Source organism: Procambarus clarkii, chromosome 9, assembly GCF_040958095.1.
Source record: "Procambarus clarkii isolate CNS0578487 chromosome 9, FALCON_Pclarkii_2.0, whole genome shotgun sequence".
Classification (NCBI taxonomy): domain Eukaryota; kingdom Metazoa; phylum Arthropoda; class Malacostraca; order Decapoda; family Cambaridae; genus Procambarus; species Procambarus clarkii.
The window spans coordinates 6,018,426-6,036,435 of NC_091158.1; the positions used below are offsets into that span (position 1 = coordinate 6,018,426).

Consider the following 18,010-nt stretch of genomic DNA (forward strand, 5'->3'; position numbering starts at 1 on the left):
GGAAGAACAGTATAACACCAGACAACATGGGTTTAAACACCGCCGAGGGCCCCATGCAGCTATAGATCTGATCTACGAGCATATAGCTAATGCAATATCGACAAAAATATATCGGAACTTCCACAGATTTACTGCCGCGTTCTGCAGCTTTACAGAGAACAGAACAGCTAGGCCTAATATCGCTTACTACTTGGGTGACATAATCGAACTGAAATGTGGAGTACCACAAAGAAGCTGACTTTCACCCAAGCTTTTCGACATGTATGCATCTGCCCTGCCCCAACCCCAACATGGAGTTAGGATCGGGGCAGGTGGTCACATACGCTGATGATGTCACTCAAATAATAACCCAACCTGGACCATCACAGTCGCTACTGACCAACAAGACCAAGGCAGCAACTGAATTCATAAACGACTTTGAAAAAATGGAAAATAAGCACAAATAAACAAAAGTTCCAGATAGTTCACATTACAGAAAGAAACCCAGACCCCATTATCCTTGACAACCGTCCTCTCCAATCTGCAGATGTAGGCAGAATATTAGGACTCAAGATCAATAATACAGGTATAAAAATTCACGTAAAGGGCAGATTAAACAAAGCAAAAAAAAGAGCTTTAAAAAAAAACTGAAGAGATTCCGAAGCCTTAGCCAGATCACACAGCTTCACTTACTGCGACTCTGGTCCGGCTGCATCCAGAGTATCCCCCAGTACCACTACACACCTTAAAGAAAACTAACATGCAAAAACTACAAGCAGTGCAAAATAAGGCGCTAAGGAGAGCAGCGAAACACCGTCCACCACATGACTAGACAATCCAGGAGCTCCAGGAACTCCTGAACACAACCACAACACATCTGACTACAGCACCAAGCCATCAGGGTGTGGAACACCATCCAAATGTTGGAGGACCCAATACTAGGAAGATATAGTTTGTATGTGAATGCTACACAGTATTCATGTATAGACATCCATATATGTTGAAATACACGTGAAGAACTTCACACAGCTCCCTGACAAGAAAGAACAAGCTTAGCTTAGCTGTCCACACACATCGCGTCAATTTCAATTTCTTTCTTTATTATGCACCCCATACCTATCCCGTTGGCGGTGGTGTAAAGGGTTACAGAGGCACATAATCGGTTCAGGAGCTGAACCCTCTAGTTCGTTTAGCTAAACAAATAACAATCTTTTGACGCTAGTAACAACTATTAATGTTATATATACTGTACTCGTACATATACATCGCGCCAGCAAGACAATGACAAGATTGTCTTGATGGGCAACAGTTATGATAGGGACCCGCCTCCTACCATAACTATGGGCAACAGTTATGATAGGGACCCGCCTCCTACCATAACTATGGGCAACAGTTATGATAGGGACCCGCCTCCTACCATAACTATGGGCAACAGTTATGATAGGGACCCGCCTCCTACCATAACTATGGGCAACAGTTATGATAGGGACCCGCCTGCTACCATAACTATGGGCAACAGTTATGATAGGGACCCGCCTGCTACCATAACTATGGGCAACAGTTATGATAGGGACCCGCCTCCTACCATAACTATGGGCAACAGTTATGATAGGGACCCGCCTCCTACCATAACTATGGGCAACAGTTATGATAGGGACCCGCCTGCTACCATAACTATGGGCAACAGTTATGATAGGGACCCGCCTGCTACCATAACTATGGGCAACAGTTATGATAGGGACCCGCCTCCTACCATAACTATGGGCAACAGTTATGATAGGGACCCGCCTCCTACCATAACTATGGGCAACAGTTATGATAGGGACCCGCCTGCTACCATAACTATGGGCAACAGTTATGATAGGGACCCGCCTCCTACCATAACTATGTGCAACAGTTATGATAGGGACCCGCCTGCTACCATAACTATGGGCAACAGTTATGATAGGGACCCGCCTCCTACCATAACTATGGGCAACAGTTATAATAGGGACCCGCCTCCTACCATAACTATGGGCAACAGTTATGATAGGGACCCGCCTGCTACCATAACGATGGGCAACAGTTATGATAGGGACCCGCCTGCTACCATAACTATGGGCAACAGTTATGATAGGGACCCGCCTCCTACCATAACTATGGGCAACAGTTATGATAGGGACCCGCCTCCTACCATAACTATGGGCAACAGTTATGATAGGGACCCGCCTGCTACCATAACGATGGGCAACAGTTATGATAGGGACCCGCCTGCTACCATAACTATGGGCAACAGTTATAATAGGGACCCGCCTCCTACCATAACTATGGGCAACAGTTATGATAGGGACCCGCCTGCTACCATAACTATGGGCAACAGTTATGATAGGGACCCGCCTCCTACCATAACTATGGGCAACAGTTATGATAGGGACCCGCCTGCTACCATAACGATGGGCAACAGTTATGATAGGGACCCGCCTGCTACCATAACTATGGGCAACAGTTATGATAGGGACCCGCCTCCTACCATAACTATGGGCAACAGTTATGATAGGGACCCGCCTGCTACCATAACTATGGGCAACAGTTATGATAGGGACCCGCCTCCTACCATAACTATGGGCAACAGTTATAATAGGGACCCGCCTCCTACCATAACTATGGGCAACAGTTATGATAGGGACCCGCCTCCTACCATAACTATGGGCAACAGTTATGATAGGGACCCGCCTCCTACCATAACTATGGGCAACAGTTATGATAGGGACCCGCCTGCTACCATAACTATGGGCAACAGTTATGATAGGGACCCGCCTCCTACCATAACTATGGGCAACAGTTATGATAGGGACCCGCCTGGACCCGCCTCCTACCATAACTATTACTATATTTCCCATTTCTAATTTTTCACTTAGTCTGTGCCTCTACATTTTTGTTACCGCCCCCAAAGAGGAGGGCCAAGGGCAGGCCGGTGACAGGAAGGTTACTTCCCAACCTCCCCACGAGGGCAGGCCGGTGACAGGAAGGTTACTCCCCAACCTCCCCACGAGGGCAGGCCGGTGACAGGAAGGTTACTCCCCAACCTCCCCACGAGGGCAGGCCGGTGACAGGAAGGTTACTCCCCAACCTCCCCACGAGGGCAGGCCGGTGACAGGAAGGTTACTCCCCAACCTCCCCACGAGGGCAGGCCGGTGACAGGAAGGTTACTCCCCAACCTCCCCACGAGGGCAGGCCGGTGACAGGAAGGTTACTCCCCAACCTCCCCACGAGGGCAGGCCGGTGACAGGAAGGTTACTCCCCAACCTCCCCACGAGGGCAGGCCGGTGACAGGAAGGTTACTCCCCAACCTCCCCACGAGGGCAGGCCGGTGACAGGAAGGTTACTCCCCAACCTCCCCACGAGGGCAGGCCGGTGACAGGAAGGTTACTCCCCAACCTCCCCACGAGGGCAGGCCGGTGACAGGAAGGTTACTCCCCAACCTCCCCACGAGGGCAGGCCGGTGACAGGAAGGTTACTCCCCAACCTCCCCACGAGGGCAGGCCGGTGACAGGAAGGTTACTCCCCAACCTCCCCACGAGGGCAGGCCGGTGACAGGAAGGTTACTCCCCAACCTCCCCACGAGGGCAGGCCGGTGACAGGAAGGTTACTCCCCAACCTCCCCACGAGGGCAGGCCGGTGACAGGAAGGTTACTCCCCAACCTCCCCACGAGGGCAGGCCGGTGACAGGAAGGTTACTCCCCAACCTCCCCACGAGGGCAGGCCGGTGACAGGAAGGTTACTCCCCAACCTCCCCACGAGGGCAGGCCGGTGACAGGAAGGTTACTCCCCAACCTCCCCACGAGGGCAGGCCGGTGACAGGAAGGTTACTCCCCAACCTCCCCACGAGGGCAGGCCGGTGACAGGAAGGTTACTCCCCAACCTCCCCACGAGGGCAGGCCGGTGACAGGAAGGTTACTCCCCAACCTCCCCACGAGGGCAGGCCGGTGACAGGAAGGTTACTCCCCAACCTCCCCACGAGGGCAGGCCGGTGACAGGAAGGTTACTCCCCAACCTCCCCACGAGGGCAGGCCGGTGACAGGAAGGTTACTCCCCAACCTCCCCACGAGGGCAGGCCGGTGACAGGAAGGTTACTCCCCAACCTCCCCACGAGGGCAGGCCGGTGACAGGAAGGTTACTCCCCAACCTCCCCACGAGGGCAGGCCGGTGACAGGAAGGTTACTCCCCAACCTCCCCACGAGGGCAGGCCGGTGACAGGAAGGTTACTCCCCAACCTCCCCACGAGGGCAGGCCGGTGACAGGAAGGTTACTCCCCAACCTCCCCACGAGGGCAGGCCGGTGACAGGAAGGTTACTCCCCAACCTCCCCACGAGGGCAGGCCGGTGACAGGAAGGTTACTCCCCAACCTCCCCACGAGGGCAGGCCGGTGACAGGAAGGTTACTCCCCAACCTCCCCACGAGGGCAGGCCGGTGACAGGAAGGTTACTCCCCAACCTCCCCACGAGGGCAGGCCGGTGACAGGAAGGTTACTCCCCAACCTCCCCACGAGGGCAGGCCGGTGACAGGAAGGTTACTCCCCAACCTCCCCACGAGGGCAGGCCGGTGACAGGAAGGTTACTCCCCAACCTCCCCACGAGGGCAGGCCGGTGACAGGAAGGTTACTCCCCAACCTCCCCACGAGGGCAGGCCGGTGACAGGAAGGTTACTCCCCAACCTCCCCACGAGGGCAGGCCGGTGACAGGAAGGTTACTCCCCAACCTCCCTACGAGGGCAGGCCGTGACGCGTGGGTGTGCGCTACAATCCCTACCAACTCGGCCTCTCTAATAGTAAACGCATCTTGACCTATAAATCCCCTAAGGTCAAAAACTGATGTACTAAAATTCACAGCGGCTCGCAAAATTGAAGCAACGTTCTGATTTCTATTCATGGGGCCTCGGTTCTGTCGAATCAATGCAGCACATCAACGTCAGCGAGGCTGTGAACGCTTTACGTGCTATTCATGCCCGTGCCACCTCTTGGGTGGCTTAATCTTCATCAATCTGTGAACGCTGGAGAGGACGAGCTGCGTCGTCAGTGAGCAATGCGAATTAACTATACATAATGAGTAGCAGTAACTTAAAAAAAAATAAAGAGGCAAGATAAAGGAGAGAGAAAATAAGAAATAAAAGGATAGACTAGAGGAACGTAAAATCAAGAGGATGAGAAATAAAGAGGCAGGATAATATAGGAATAAGAGGCAGGATAATATAGGAATAAGAGGCAGGATAATATAGGAATAAGAGGCAGGATAATATAGGAATAAGAGGCAGGATAATATAGGAATAAGAGGCAGGATAATATAGGAATAAGAGGCAGGATAATATAGGAATAAGAGGCAGGATAATATAGGAATAAGAGGCAGGATAATATAGGAATAAGAGGCAGGATAATATAGGAATAAGAGGCAGGATAATATAGGAATAAGAGGCAGGATAATATAGGAATAAGAGGCAGGATAATATAGGAATAAGAGGCAGGATAATATAGGAATAAGAGGCAGGATAATATAGGAATAAGAGGCAGGATAATATAGGAATAAGAGGCAGGATAATATAGGAATAAGAGGCAGGATAATATAGGAATAAGAGGCAGGATAATATAGGAATAAGAGGCAGGATAATATAGGAATAAGAGGCAGGATAATATAGGAATAAGAGGCAGGATAATATAGGAATAAGAGGCAGGATAATATAGGAATAAGAGGCAGGATAATATAGGAATAAGAGGCAGGATAATATAGGAATAAGAGGCAGGATAATATAGGAATAAGAGGCAGGATAATATAGGAATAAGAGGCAGGATAATATAGGAATAAGAGGCAGGATAATATAGGAATAAGAGGCAGGATAGGGGAGCGTGGTGTTATTGCCCACAACTCGCGCTCAAAAGTCAAAGTAGTGCAGATGGATCTTCCTAACGACCAAAACGCAGAGTGTAATAGTCAACACAGTAAAACCCGGATCATTCACCTTAAAAAGCTCAGTCCCTCAAGGTACCGTACTTGCTCCGGTACTTCCTCTCTGCCTCATATCAGACATAGACAAGGATACAAACTACAGCACTGTATCATCACTTGCACACGACACTAGGATTTTCATGCGAGTAGACAATATAGAGGACACGACAAACCTCCAAACGGATGTAAATCGGTTCTTCAAGGGCCGCAGAAATAATACGATGTTTAATGAAAATAGGTTCCAGCTTCTGCGCTATGGAAAAATTATAATATAAAAACGGAAACCATGTATAAAGCGGAATTAAATCACACTATAGAACGAATAAGCAGTGTAAAGGATCTAGTAGTAGTCATGTTGGAAGACCTAACTTTTAAAGAACACAAAAGTAGCTGTCATGACTGCAAGAAAATTAACAGGTTGGATAACAAGGGCCTTCCAAACAAGGGACGCCATACCAATGATCATACTTTTCAAGACACTAGTGCTCTCTAGGATGGAATATTGTTGCTCTAACAGCCCCATTCAGAGCCGGAGAAATTGCTGACCTAAAAAGCGTGCAAAGATCCTTTACTACTAGAATCCACTCTAAAGTCATTTACCGATTAAAAGTTCTAAATCTCTATTGTCTAGAGCGTAGGCGAGAGAGGGACATAATTATCTACACGTGGAAAATATCAAGAGGGACTGGTTTCATATCTGAAGGCGGTAATGACATCACACAAAACTAGTAGGCATGGCAGGATGTGCAAAATGGCTCCACTGTAAAGCAGAGGTGCAATAGGTACGCTGAGGGAGAACTAACAACATAAGGGGCCCAAGACTTTTCAACACTCTCCTGCTACACATAACTGGCCGGCCTCTCAGTGTTCAAGCAAAAACTCGATAAACACCTCCAAAAAAAAATACCTGATCAACCAGGCTGTGATTCGTACGTCAGGCTGCGAGCAGCCGCGTCCAACAGCCAGGTTGCTGGTTGCCCAGACGACCAACCGGGCCGCGGGTCGTTGATCCCCGGAACCTTTACAGGGTAGATAGGAGTGGCACGGTGATAAGGGAATAGGGAAGTTTATGGAAACGGCCGCTGTTTAAACGTGTGCGAAGGGAACGGAACTATCAGGAGAATGCACCGAGCCACTATGACTATGTAGCACTTAGGAGGGACCCAGATAAAGGATTGGGGATGGGACGGGGGGAAGGATTGGTGGCCAACCACTTGGACGGTCGGGGATTGAACACCGAACTGAAGGAAGGAAGACCGTCGCTCTACCGTCCAGCCCAAGTGGTTGGGATGTAAACGTGTAGCAAGCTGGTGGGTATTTCACGTCTCGTTAACCTATCTAACTGACGTGTTTATTGATATCAGAACACGACTGATTTGGAAACTGGTTTTGAATTTAGAATCACAACACATAAAACGAGAGTGAGTGAGTGAGTGTGTACTCGCCTAGTTGTGCTTGCGAGGGTCGAGCTCTGGCTCTTTGGTCGCGCCTCTCAACCGTCAATCAACAGGTGTACAGGTTTCTGAGCCTATTGGGCTCTATCATATCTACACTTGAAACTGTGTATGGAGTCAGCCTCCACCACATTACTTCCTAAAGCATTCCATTTGTCAACCACTCTGACACTAAAAAATTTCTTTCTAACATCTCTGTGGCTCATTTGGGCACTCAGTTTCCACCTGTGTCCCCCTTGTGTTAAATAGCCTGTCTATCAACCCTGTCAATTCCCTTGAGAATCTTTAATGTGGTTATTATGTCCACCCCTAACTCTTCTGTCTTCCAACGAAGTGAGGTTCAATTCCCGTAGTCTCTCCTCGTAGCTCATACCTCTCAGTTCGGGTACTAGTCTGGTGGCAAACCTTTGAACCTTTTCCAGTTTAGTCTTATGCTTGACTAGATATGGACTCCATGCTGGAGCCGCATACTCCAGGATTGGTCTGACATATGTGGTATATAATGTTCTGAAAGATTCCTTACACAAGTTTCTAAAGGCCGTTCTTATGTTAGCCAACCTGGCATATGCTGCTGATGTTACCCTCTTGATATGAGCTTCAGGGGACAGGTCTGGCGTGATATCAACTGCCAGGTCTCTCTCTCTCTCTCTCTGACTCTTGAAGTATTTCATTTCCCAAATGATACCTTTTATCTGGTCTCCTGCTTCCTAACCCTATCTTCATTACATTACATTTGCTTGGGTTAAACTCTAACAGCCATTTGTTCGACCATTCCTGCAGCTTGTCCAGGTCTTCTTGAAGCCTCAAGCTGTCCTCCTCTGTCTTAATCCTTCTCATAATTTTGGCGTCGTCAACAAACATTGAGAGGAATGAGTCTATACCCTCTGGGAGATCATTTATGTATATCAGAAACAGGATAGGTCCGAGTACAGAGCCCTGAGGTACTCCACTGGTGACTTCGTCATTCTGAGGTCTCACCCCCTCACTGTAACTCTCTGCTTCCTATTGCTTAGGTACTCCCATATCCACTGGAGCGCCCTACCAGCTACTCCTGCCTGTTTCTCCAGCTTATGCATCAACCTTTTATGGGGTACCGAGTCAAAGGCTTTCCGACAGTCCAAGAAAATGCAGTCCGCCCATCCTTCTCTTTCTTGCTTAATCTTTGTCACCTGATCGTAGAATTCTATCAAGCCTGTAAGGCAAGATTTACCCTCCCTGAACCCATGTTGATGGGTTATCACGAAGTCTCTTCTCTCCAGATGTGTTACTAGGTTTTTCTTACAATCTTCTCCATCACCTTGCATGGTATACAAGTTAAGGACACTGGTCTGTAGTTCAGTGCCTCTTGTCTGTCACCCTTTTTGTATATTGGTACTATATTAGCAGTCTTCCATATTTCTGGTAGGTCTCCCGTTTCCAGTGACCTACTATACACTATGGAGAGTGGCAAGCAAAGTGCTCCTGCACACTCTTTCAATACCCATGGTGAAATTCCGTCCGGCCCAACAGCTTTTCTCACATCCAGCTCCAATAGGTGCTTCTTGACATCATCTCTTGAAGCTTCGAACCTCTCCAAGGTCACCTGGTTTGCTGCCACCTCTCCTAGCGCCGTGACTTCTCCCTGTTCTATTGTAAAGACCTCCTGGAACCTTTTGTTGAGTTCTTCACACACCTCTTTGTCATTCTCTGTGTACCTGTCCTCGCCCACCCCAAGTTTCATCACCTGTTCCTTCACTGTTGTCTTCCTCCTGATGTGACTGTGTAGTACCTTTGGTTCGGTCTTGGCTTTATTAGCTATATCATTAGCTGTATGTGTGTGTGTGTATGTGGTGTTTGTTTCGCCTACACAATTGAGCTTCAGCTCTTGCATCCGCCTTTCCAGCTTTCGGTTGCCTACTGCAATTTATTTTTATATATTTTTAAAACATCTACTCTTGAAATTATAAATAGAGTTTGCCTCTCTAGAACCTCCTAGGCATACAAGAATGACACTAAAAGAACACAATAATGACAAGTCTGCAAACAATCAACACTGTTCTGTTAAGTTAGGGACTCAATTATCCTTCAGGCGAGACCTCTTCTTAAATAACTTTTCTTGCCTCTACTCTCGACAGAAGCCGTCTTGTCGAGTCGACTGTCGTACACAACCTACCCAACACGAATCTTAGTCCTGCCTTTGTTGCTGTTGACTCTTGCTTTTCTCAACACACAATTTTTCCTCTAACTTGCTGGATAAACACAATTTTAGCTCGTCTAGTCTGTCCGTCTCTTTGTCTCTATGCCACCTCATTCTCTTCATGTGGCACTGTGGTATGTTTTTTATTATTTACTTCAACAGTATCCTTATACTTCCATGTTTTCCCTTTACATATGTTTTTTTTCTTAAATTTCTACCCAGTTTCCATATTTTCTCCCTATTCCCATAAACTACTTTAATACTATTCCTATATTTTACCTTATTCCCATACTTCAACCCTTTCTTGTAACTTTCCTTACTCCTATTCTTCTTTTCCTTTCTCGCCTGTCATGTCACATTCTTACCTTACATATTGCCTTGACTACTAGTCTTGCACTACACTACTTGATAGTGGTCCACGACGGACCCAACCCTCGACAATTCATTTATTTTCATATTTGTCGGTTTAGTGTCTAAATTTCAGCCTCGCTATTGTGACTTATTGTCGCCACTTTTTTCCATTTTATTCAATGTTCTTACCATTCTTATGCTAAAATAAAAGTTATCATTTATGACTCGGATCTGTTACGCGTCGACCCATGCCCTATTTTTTAATTGGTATTCACTGTGAACATCTCTTTCCCGTGTCAATCCCCTCTTAGTATTTAATACGTCTCTATCATGTCCCATCCTCTTCTGTCTTTTCTAGCTATGTTAGGTGTAGTTCTTCCAGTTATTTTATTCCATATCCAGTAACTCGCGATTCCGGGACGAGTCTCTCTACACAATACTAAAAAGATATTCCAAACTTCCTTGTGTTTTTATAAGCACTCAAAAACTGGTGTACCGTAGGCAATATACCTGGACTGTACGCCGAGCCTTGACACACTTGCTACCCTTCGCCAGACTTGATTGTTTTTGTTTGATATAATGAAGATTATATCATGATTCGTCTAAAGCACGAATAATTATTAGTCATGCAGCAGGAGTAATCATTCATGTTAGCAGCTAAGTAAAAAAAAAGCAAAAGCCACAGATTCAAGTCTGCCTCTTACTACAGTGTGAGGAGCAAAGCGTTACTTCGTAGCTGTGTGTTACTAAGCAACACTTAGCAATATATAGGACATGTGTTCCATTAACTGCACATTTATGAACAAACAGATGCAACCCACACTAAGTGAACGCTACCAAACCACAGAAAACGCCGGTGTAACGGGAGACTACGAAATGAGCCAACATTTATGCCCGAGTTTCATTATATTTGATATAAAGTGTTTCCTAACGTGCTGCAAGGTTCGCCAAGGTCCCTACACCGTATTTTTCTCTGTTGCCGGTGTCATAATTAAACATTTCATATATAAATATAATTGTGTTGCAAACAAGTAAGTTAATGTTACGTTTGCGAGTGTTAATATTTGTGAGGGAGAGACGGGACCACACCACAAACATGCTCACATCCACTCCCTCCCACGCCACAAAAACACTCATCCACCCACAAAAAAAGATCATAAACACGCTCATCCACCTTCTCCCAGGATGAAGGCGGAAGATCCACATTACAATCGGTCAATTCTACAAATGAACGCAGGGTAGCCTGTACTTTTATATTTGTCAAAAGGCTTTCGACACTTTCTAACATGTTTACTTTAATACAGGCGCATGTAGTACGACTTCCGAAAACATCCGCCACTACCTCCGTCTCCCACCTACATGGGACGGAGGTCACCACACCTCAAAGAACAAAGATGATAAATTTTTTAAAACGGTATAGGTAAAAACGCGTATGAAACCAATCACTCATCCATATTGTACATGATGTCATTCAGAATGCAACATGTGACATCACTGGTAATGAAGGACCACCTCACTCCAGCAACCACCCCATCACACTGTAACAAACTAGGCTGTTGTAAGAATTATCCAGAGTGGTTTATCGACAAAAGAGAATGGGAAGCTGAGCCCGCATGGTGACCTGACCCCCAGGGGAATTCGCGGTGGAAATAACCGACGCTTTGTTCATAGCTGCGTATAATGAACCATCCTATAGTATTCAGTAATTTAGAGAAAATTAGCCTTTATTCATTTTGCATTAAAATTGTATTGTATAATAGTACTGGATACAATATCAAGAGTATTCTAATTATTGAGTTTAAGTCACCATCAGTGACGTCACGAATCAGATCTAACTTTTAAGGCGGAGTGACTGGCGGTCATAGGTCAGCAGGGTTGACATGTCTAGTATTTCTCAAAGTTCAATTAACCATTTTGGGGATCGGGAACAGCTCTGCCGTTAGATGTTTGTAATTTAATTCAGTAAAATAATTCAACCAGTCTGGATCAATTAAGTACAACAGAGGTTAATTGTTATAACTTAAACCTGGCTAGTAACTTGGTAAAACTTTGACTAGGCGGAAGGATACAATGTTCTAGTCTGGGCTAGGCCAGACGAGGACAAATCAGTGTGGTCACGGAAGCAGCTGGGAGAGGTCAAACATCTTACCTCTCCCCGAGACCAGCCCAACATCTTAGCTGGAAAACATAGAGGTATAGTTGCTATGGTTATGTATAGAAATAGTCTCAATTGCCATTCAGGTCAAGTAGGGAGTGTTAAAGTGACAGGGAGTGAACATATTTAGATTTTGTTTTAGTTTTCTTTTAATAAATTAAATTTGTTAATATTTTGCATTTCATTATTTCCATGTGTTTATGTGTAAACTTGTCCTGGTCACGTGGTCCACACGAGGTAAAGTTGGATTGGGCGCCGATTCTAACATCGAATCGGAATTATCATTACCGTGTAATTTATTCCACACTCAAGGTCATCGTTTTATAGAGGGGATCAAGCCCCTAGGTTGATTAATTAGCGTGATCGATCCAGACCTCGATCATTGCTCTGTGTTACTGGTCTGGTGGTGGCAGCGTAGAGGCGACTCTAGGGTTTTGCTCAAGGCCTAGGTCACGCCATACTGGTTGTAGAATCCTAAGTCGGTCAATCGTCTTAGGACCACGTGGTGTGGAGTTGGCTTTGGTAAAAGTTTTGGAGTCCCTTGGTAGAGAATAAAAAGTAAGAATACGGGTAGAGGGAGAGAAGGAAGAGAAGTAAGAGAGAGGAACCTAAACCCGTGTTACAACACGACCAGGTGTACAATGGTCCTCTTGACTGTAGAGAGAATGAGAATATGTTAGTTTGTTCGAGGTTGGGGGGCAGCTGTTTAGGGCTTGTGTCACCAATGTTTGCAGGGTGACAGGTCGCTGGCGAGGGATGGTCGTAGGCGGCTAAGGGAGGTCCCCCCCCCCCTGCCTTTGAATGAAATGGCAAATCATACTAATAGACTGTAATCTCGCTAAATAAAATATTACATCCTCACTAAGATTACAGGAACAATGGGACAGGTAGGGAAGGTTTGTAGTTAAAATAGTTACAGTGTAGAAGATAATGTATAAGGAAGGTTATAATGAGGAGAACAGTATGTAGGGAACTTGACCGTAACTGAGCAACGTCAACTTACATATAAAATGACCTTGCAATATATATTTATCCCTTTAAATCCGCTTCCACCCAGCCTCATCCCTTCCCCTATCCCATGTGTGTTATCCACAGCTGCCTGCATCCCAGTCATCAAGAATGGTAATGAGAATCTTGTTCTACAGGTAGTTACCCCTAAAATAACTCCGACGGGAGAAAGTGGCTGAGCGGACAGAACACTGGACGCGTGATCCTGTGGTCCCGGGTTCGATCTCGGGTGCCGGCGAGAAACAATAAGCAGTTTCTTTCACCCTGATGCCCCTGTTACCTAGCAGTAAATAGGTACATGGGAGTTAGTCAACTGTCACGGGCTGCTTCCTGGGGGTGGAGGCGTGGTTGAGGACCGAGCCGCGGGGACACTAAAGCTCCGAAATCATCTCAAGATAACCTGAAGAAGATGTTATGTAGTTCAAAGTCTGCTCCTCAAGTCCGTTAATATTTCACCTGCCAGACCGACAGCAAGAGCCTCATAACAGAAGTTATAAATATAAACCTGCTCGCTGCACAGAATAAAGGGGGTTCAGAATCTCTCTCTTCTACGGATACGATCTCTCACAAGTACAGCCCGTCGTCATGACAACAGATATAACAGCTGAATTAGTCATGTAACAAGGTTGAGGTTGAACTAGACCTGGACGTCTGCACTCTCAAAAATTAAATTGCTCCCAACTTGAAGGTCTGATAGACAAGACCACACACACTAAATGGCCGAATATATCACTAGGACCAGTTTCTACACACTCAAAGCTCTTAGAAACATCGACAAATCACTGCATATTTTACTTCAATATAATAGTTGTAAAAATAACGTAGAAAGGAAAAAAACATTAGTAGCCTTACTGCAATATTTATTCCTATGTACATTATTTTTTTTCAATCATATTAAAGTAAAATGTTCAGCATGTTCACTGTTCCTAAGCGCTTTGAGAGTGTGTAGCCGGGTTTCACTGACGAGAAAATGGTTAAGATCTGCGGGATTGTGACAAAGATCCAATACCCTGAATTAGTCATTGACACTGCTTTGCGACAAGCTGAAAGGCCATGTTATATGGACCTCTGCCTGCACCCCTGCAGGCAGAGGGGAGGCAGGTGCAGAGGGGGAGGGGGGGGCAGACAGAGGGGGGGCAGACAGAGAGGGGGGGCAGACAGAGAGGGGGGGCAGACAGAGAGGGGGGCAGACAGAGAGGGGGGGCAGACAGAGAGGGGGGCAGACAGAGAGGGGGGGCAGACAGAGAGGGGGCAGACAGTCAGAGGGAGGGGCAGACAGTCAGAGGGAGGGGCAGACAGTCAGAGGGGGGGGGCAGACAGTCAGAGGGGGGGGGGGGCAGACAGTCAGAGGGGGGGCAGACAGTCAGAGGGGGGGGGTCAGACAGTCAGAGGTGGGGGTAGACAGTCAGAGGTGGGGGTAGACAGTCAGAGGTGGGGGTAGACAGAGAGGGGGGGTAGACAGAGAGGGGGGGGGGGGTAGACAGTCAAATAACCCCACTTTCCCTCCTCTCACACACCAGGAGAATGAGCAGTGTGGACCCATAGCCACACGGCCTCCATGTATCATCATTTCACAGAGCCTCTACCACGCGATACCCAGATTGAGATAAGCAAGGCAACGATTACCGGATGATCGTCGTGACTCGGCCCAGGGCCCTCAACCCCAGCCAAACCCCAACCCGACCCCCACCCCCTCACATCTTTTCACACAAATACAAAACATTTCCCTCTGTAACGCATCCTATCTCCATGTCTACCTATACACACTATCTGCAAGCATATCTGGTACCTCATTCCTGACCTGACCACCAGACAAGCTCTACATAGCCACGTTGAGAACATGCACGCAGCCAGAACCTTCCCCTCACCCACACACGCAGCCAGCAACCCCTCACCCACACACGCAGCCAGCAACCCCTCACCCTCACGCGCAGCCAGCAACCCCTCACCCACACACGCAGCCAGCAACCCCTCACCCTCACACGCAGCCAGCAACCCCTCACCCACACGCGCAGCCAGCAACCCCTCACCCACACACGCAGCCAGCAACCCCTCACCCACACACGCAGCCAGCAACCCCTCACCCACACACGCAGCCAGCAACCCCTCACCCACACACGCAGCCAGCAACCCCTCACCCACACACGCAGCCAGCAACCCCTCACCCACACACGCAGCCAGCAACCCCTCACCCACACACGCAGCCAGCAACCCCTCACCCACACACGCAGCCAGCAACCCCTCACCCACACACGCAGCCAGCAACCCCTCACCCACACACGCAGCCAGCAACCCCTCACCCACACACGCAGCCAGCAACCCCTCCCCCTTACCCCCACACCCAGCGACCCCCCTCCCCTCCCACACCCACAACTTTACCAGTTTTTACTGATCTTATTCCATGGTCACATGTCTTAAATGGCTTCACAAAGTCCGTGTATACATCCACATTTTGTTCTTCTAATGCTACTGTAATTATGTAATTCTGTAGTGGTCGAGTAATTGCCAGATACAAAATCATTCCGCTCTAAATCCACGTTGACCTGGATTGTGTTCATTGTTCTCCACAACACTGGAGATTTGATTCTTAATCACTCTTACAAAAACTAATTATGTGCGATGTTAATACGAGCGGTCTTGAACCTCTACCACATGCTTCGCTACCACGCCGTAGCCGGTCGGCCGAGCGGACAACACGCGGGACTTGTGATCCTGTGGTCCTGGGTTCGATCCCAGGCGCCGGCGAGAAACAGTGGGCAGAGTTTCTTTCACCCTATGCCCCTGCTACCTAGCAGTAAAATAGGTACCTGGGTGTTAGTCAGCTGTCACGGGCTGCTTCCTGGGGGTGGATGCCTGGTCGAGGACCGGGCCGTGGGGACACTAAAGCCCCGAAATCATTTCAAGATAACCACTCTTGTGTAGTTATTTATGCTGACTAAAGTGTTCCTGGTATCCAAGCTGCTGCTGCTGTTTAAGATTCAGCTACTGGGAAAAAATTTCCAAGTAGCACGGGCTATGGTGAGCCCGTAGTGGACTTACCTGGCACAGGAGCGGGGCTGTAACTGTTCTGTCGTATCAAAGCATCTTCTCCTTAACTTGTATATAAATATGAATTCCAGGAATCGAGGACCCGGTGGTGTGGGGGAGGGAGGGAATTATCAGGGTAAAGCGCCAAGCCATTAAGACTATATAGCACTTGGAAGGGGGTCAGATAAAGGATTTGGGATGGGGCGGGGGGGGGGGGAAGGAACGAGTGCATGGACATTTTGTTAACTTCTCTTTCAGAGTGTGTGCTCATGGTAATATCTGTTATAGTGTTAGAGTTTTGGGTAAGTTGTCCTGATCCACTACTTGCATGTTGTTTACTGGGATGCCAAACACCCTCATGCTGTTCTTACAGGATTTCGCTAAATGGGTTTTGTAATGGGTGTATAAACCTTCAATAGTAAGTGAGACAGTGAGTGAGTGGGTGGGTTGGGGGCCGAAGACGGGAGAGAAGGGGGGGGGGGGGAAACCCGTACGTGTGCGTGTACTAATTTAGTTGTGCTTGCGGGGGTTGAGCTCAGGCTCTTTGGGCCCGCCTCTCTAATGTCAATCAACTTTTTTCCCCTCACACATTCCACCCCCCCCCCCCCCCGGAAGCAGCCCGTAGCAGCTGTCTAGTCCCAGGTACCTATTTACTGCTACGTGAACAGAGGCAGCAGGGTGAAAGAAACTATCCCCATTTATTTCTGCCGTTGCCGGAAATCGAACTCGGACCCCTTAGGACTACGAATCTTGAGCGCTGTCCACTCAGCCGTTGTGCCTCCCTGGCCCCACGTGTGCCCGTGCGTGCGTGTAGCTTGAATGATCCCAAAGCCTATGTACAACCAACCCATCAACAAGCCAGGCTCGTTAAAGTGGCGGCCGTCAACCCCGAGGCATTTATCAATTTTAACACAGTGCTTATTAAAAATTGGTGTCTTCTCAAATACAAATTAAAATTATTATATATTAACATTCTATGTGTTGTCAGGTGTCGGTTAGGTCAGATGTTTACTGTTGGAGAATATTTGCATTTGCAGTACGTGGGTGAAGCACTTAAAGGTGAGATTCGAATACCATAACTACGGGCTCACCATAGCCCGTGCTACTTGGAACTTTGTTCCAGGCAGCGAATCTTTAACAACAACAACAACAACAACAACGAATACCATAACCACTCAGCCAGTGATTGAGTGGTTAGAGAACTAAGCTACCAGGAGGTATATGGTTCCCTGGCGGCCCGTGTACGAATCCTGGTGGGTTGAACTTCATCCACGTTACATGCAACAATATACACCCTACCTTCAGTTCCCGCACCCACAACCCATCCCTATCCCTCTTCCAGGCCCACCCATCCCTATCCCTCTTTCACGCCCACCCATCCCTATCCCTCTTCCACGCCCACCCATCCCTATCCCTCTTCCAGGCCCACCCATCCCTATCCCTCTTCCACGCCCACCCATCCCTATCCCTCTTCCACGCCCACCCATCCCTATCTTCCACGCCCACCCATCCCTATCCCTCTTCCACGCCCACCCATCCCTATCCCTCTTCCACGCCCACCCACCCCTATCCCTCTTCCACGCCCACCCATCCCTATCCCTCTTTCACGCCCACCCACCCCTATCCCTCTTCCAGGCCCACCCATCCCTATCCCTCTTCCACGCCCGCCCACCCATCCCTATCCCTCTTCCACGCCCACCCATCCCAATCCCTCTTCCACGCCCACCCATCCCCACTCCTCCACCTGTAACATGTAGCCCACATTCCGACACCGCCCAGCCACGGAGCCATCAACCGGAGAACAGCTCTTCATTCAAACTGGACGAACTTATTTTAATGTTTACCTTGTGACGGCATCTCGGTGACAAACATCTCGTCTGTGGCT

At 48.0% G+C, this 18,010-nt stretch overlaps 1 protein-coding gene across 1 annotated transcript; it reads left to right on the plus strand.

Annotated features, from left to right (window-relative positions):
- Window positions 1-1,277: 1,277 nt before the first annotated feature.
- LOC138362773 (uncharacterized) lies at window positions 1,278-2,864 on the plus strand. The gene has a single exon (XM_069321329.1). It carries the CDS (start codon window positions 1,278-1,280, stop codon window positions 2,862-2,864), a length of 1,587 nt encoding a protein of 528 aa, XP_069177430.1.
- Window positions 2,865-18,010: the final 15,146 nt, after the last annotated feature.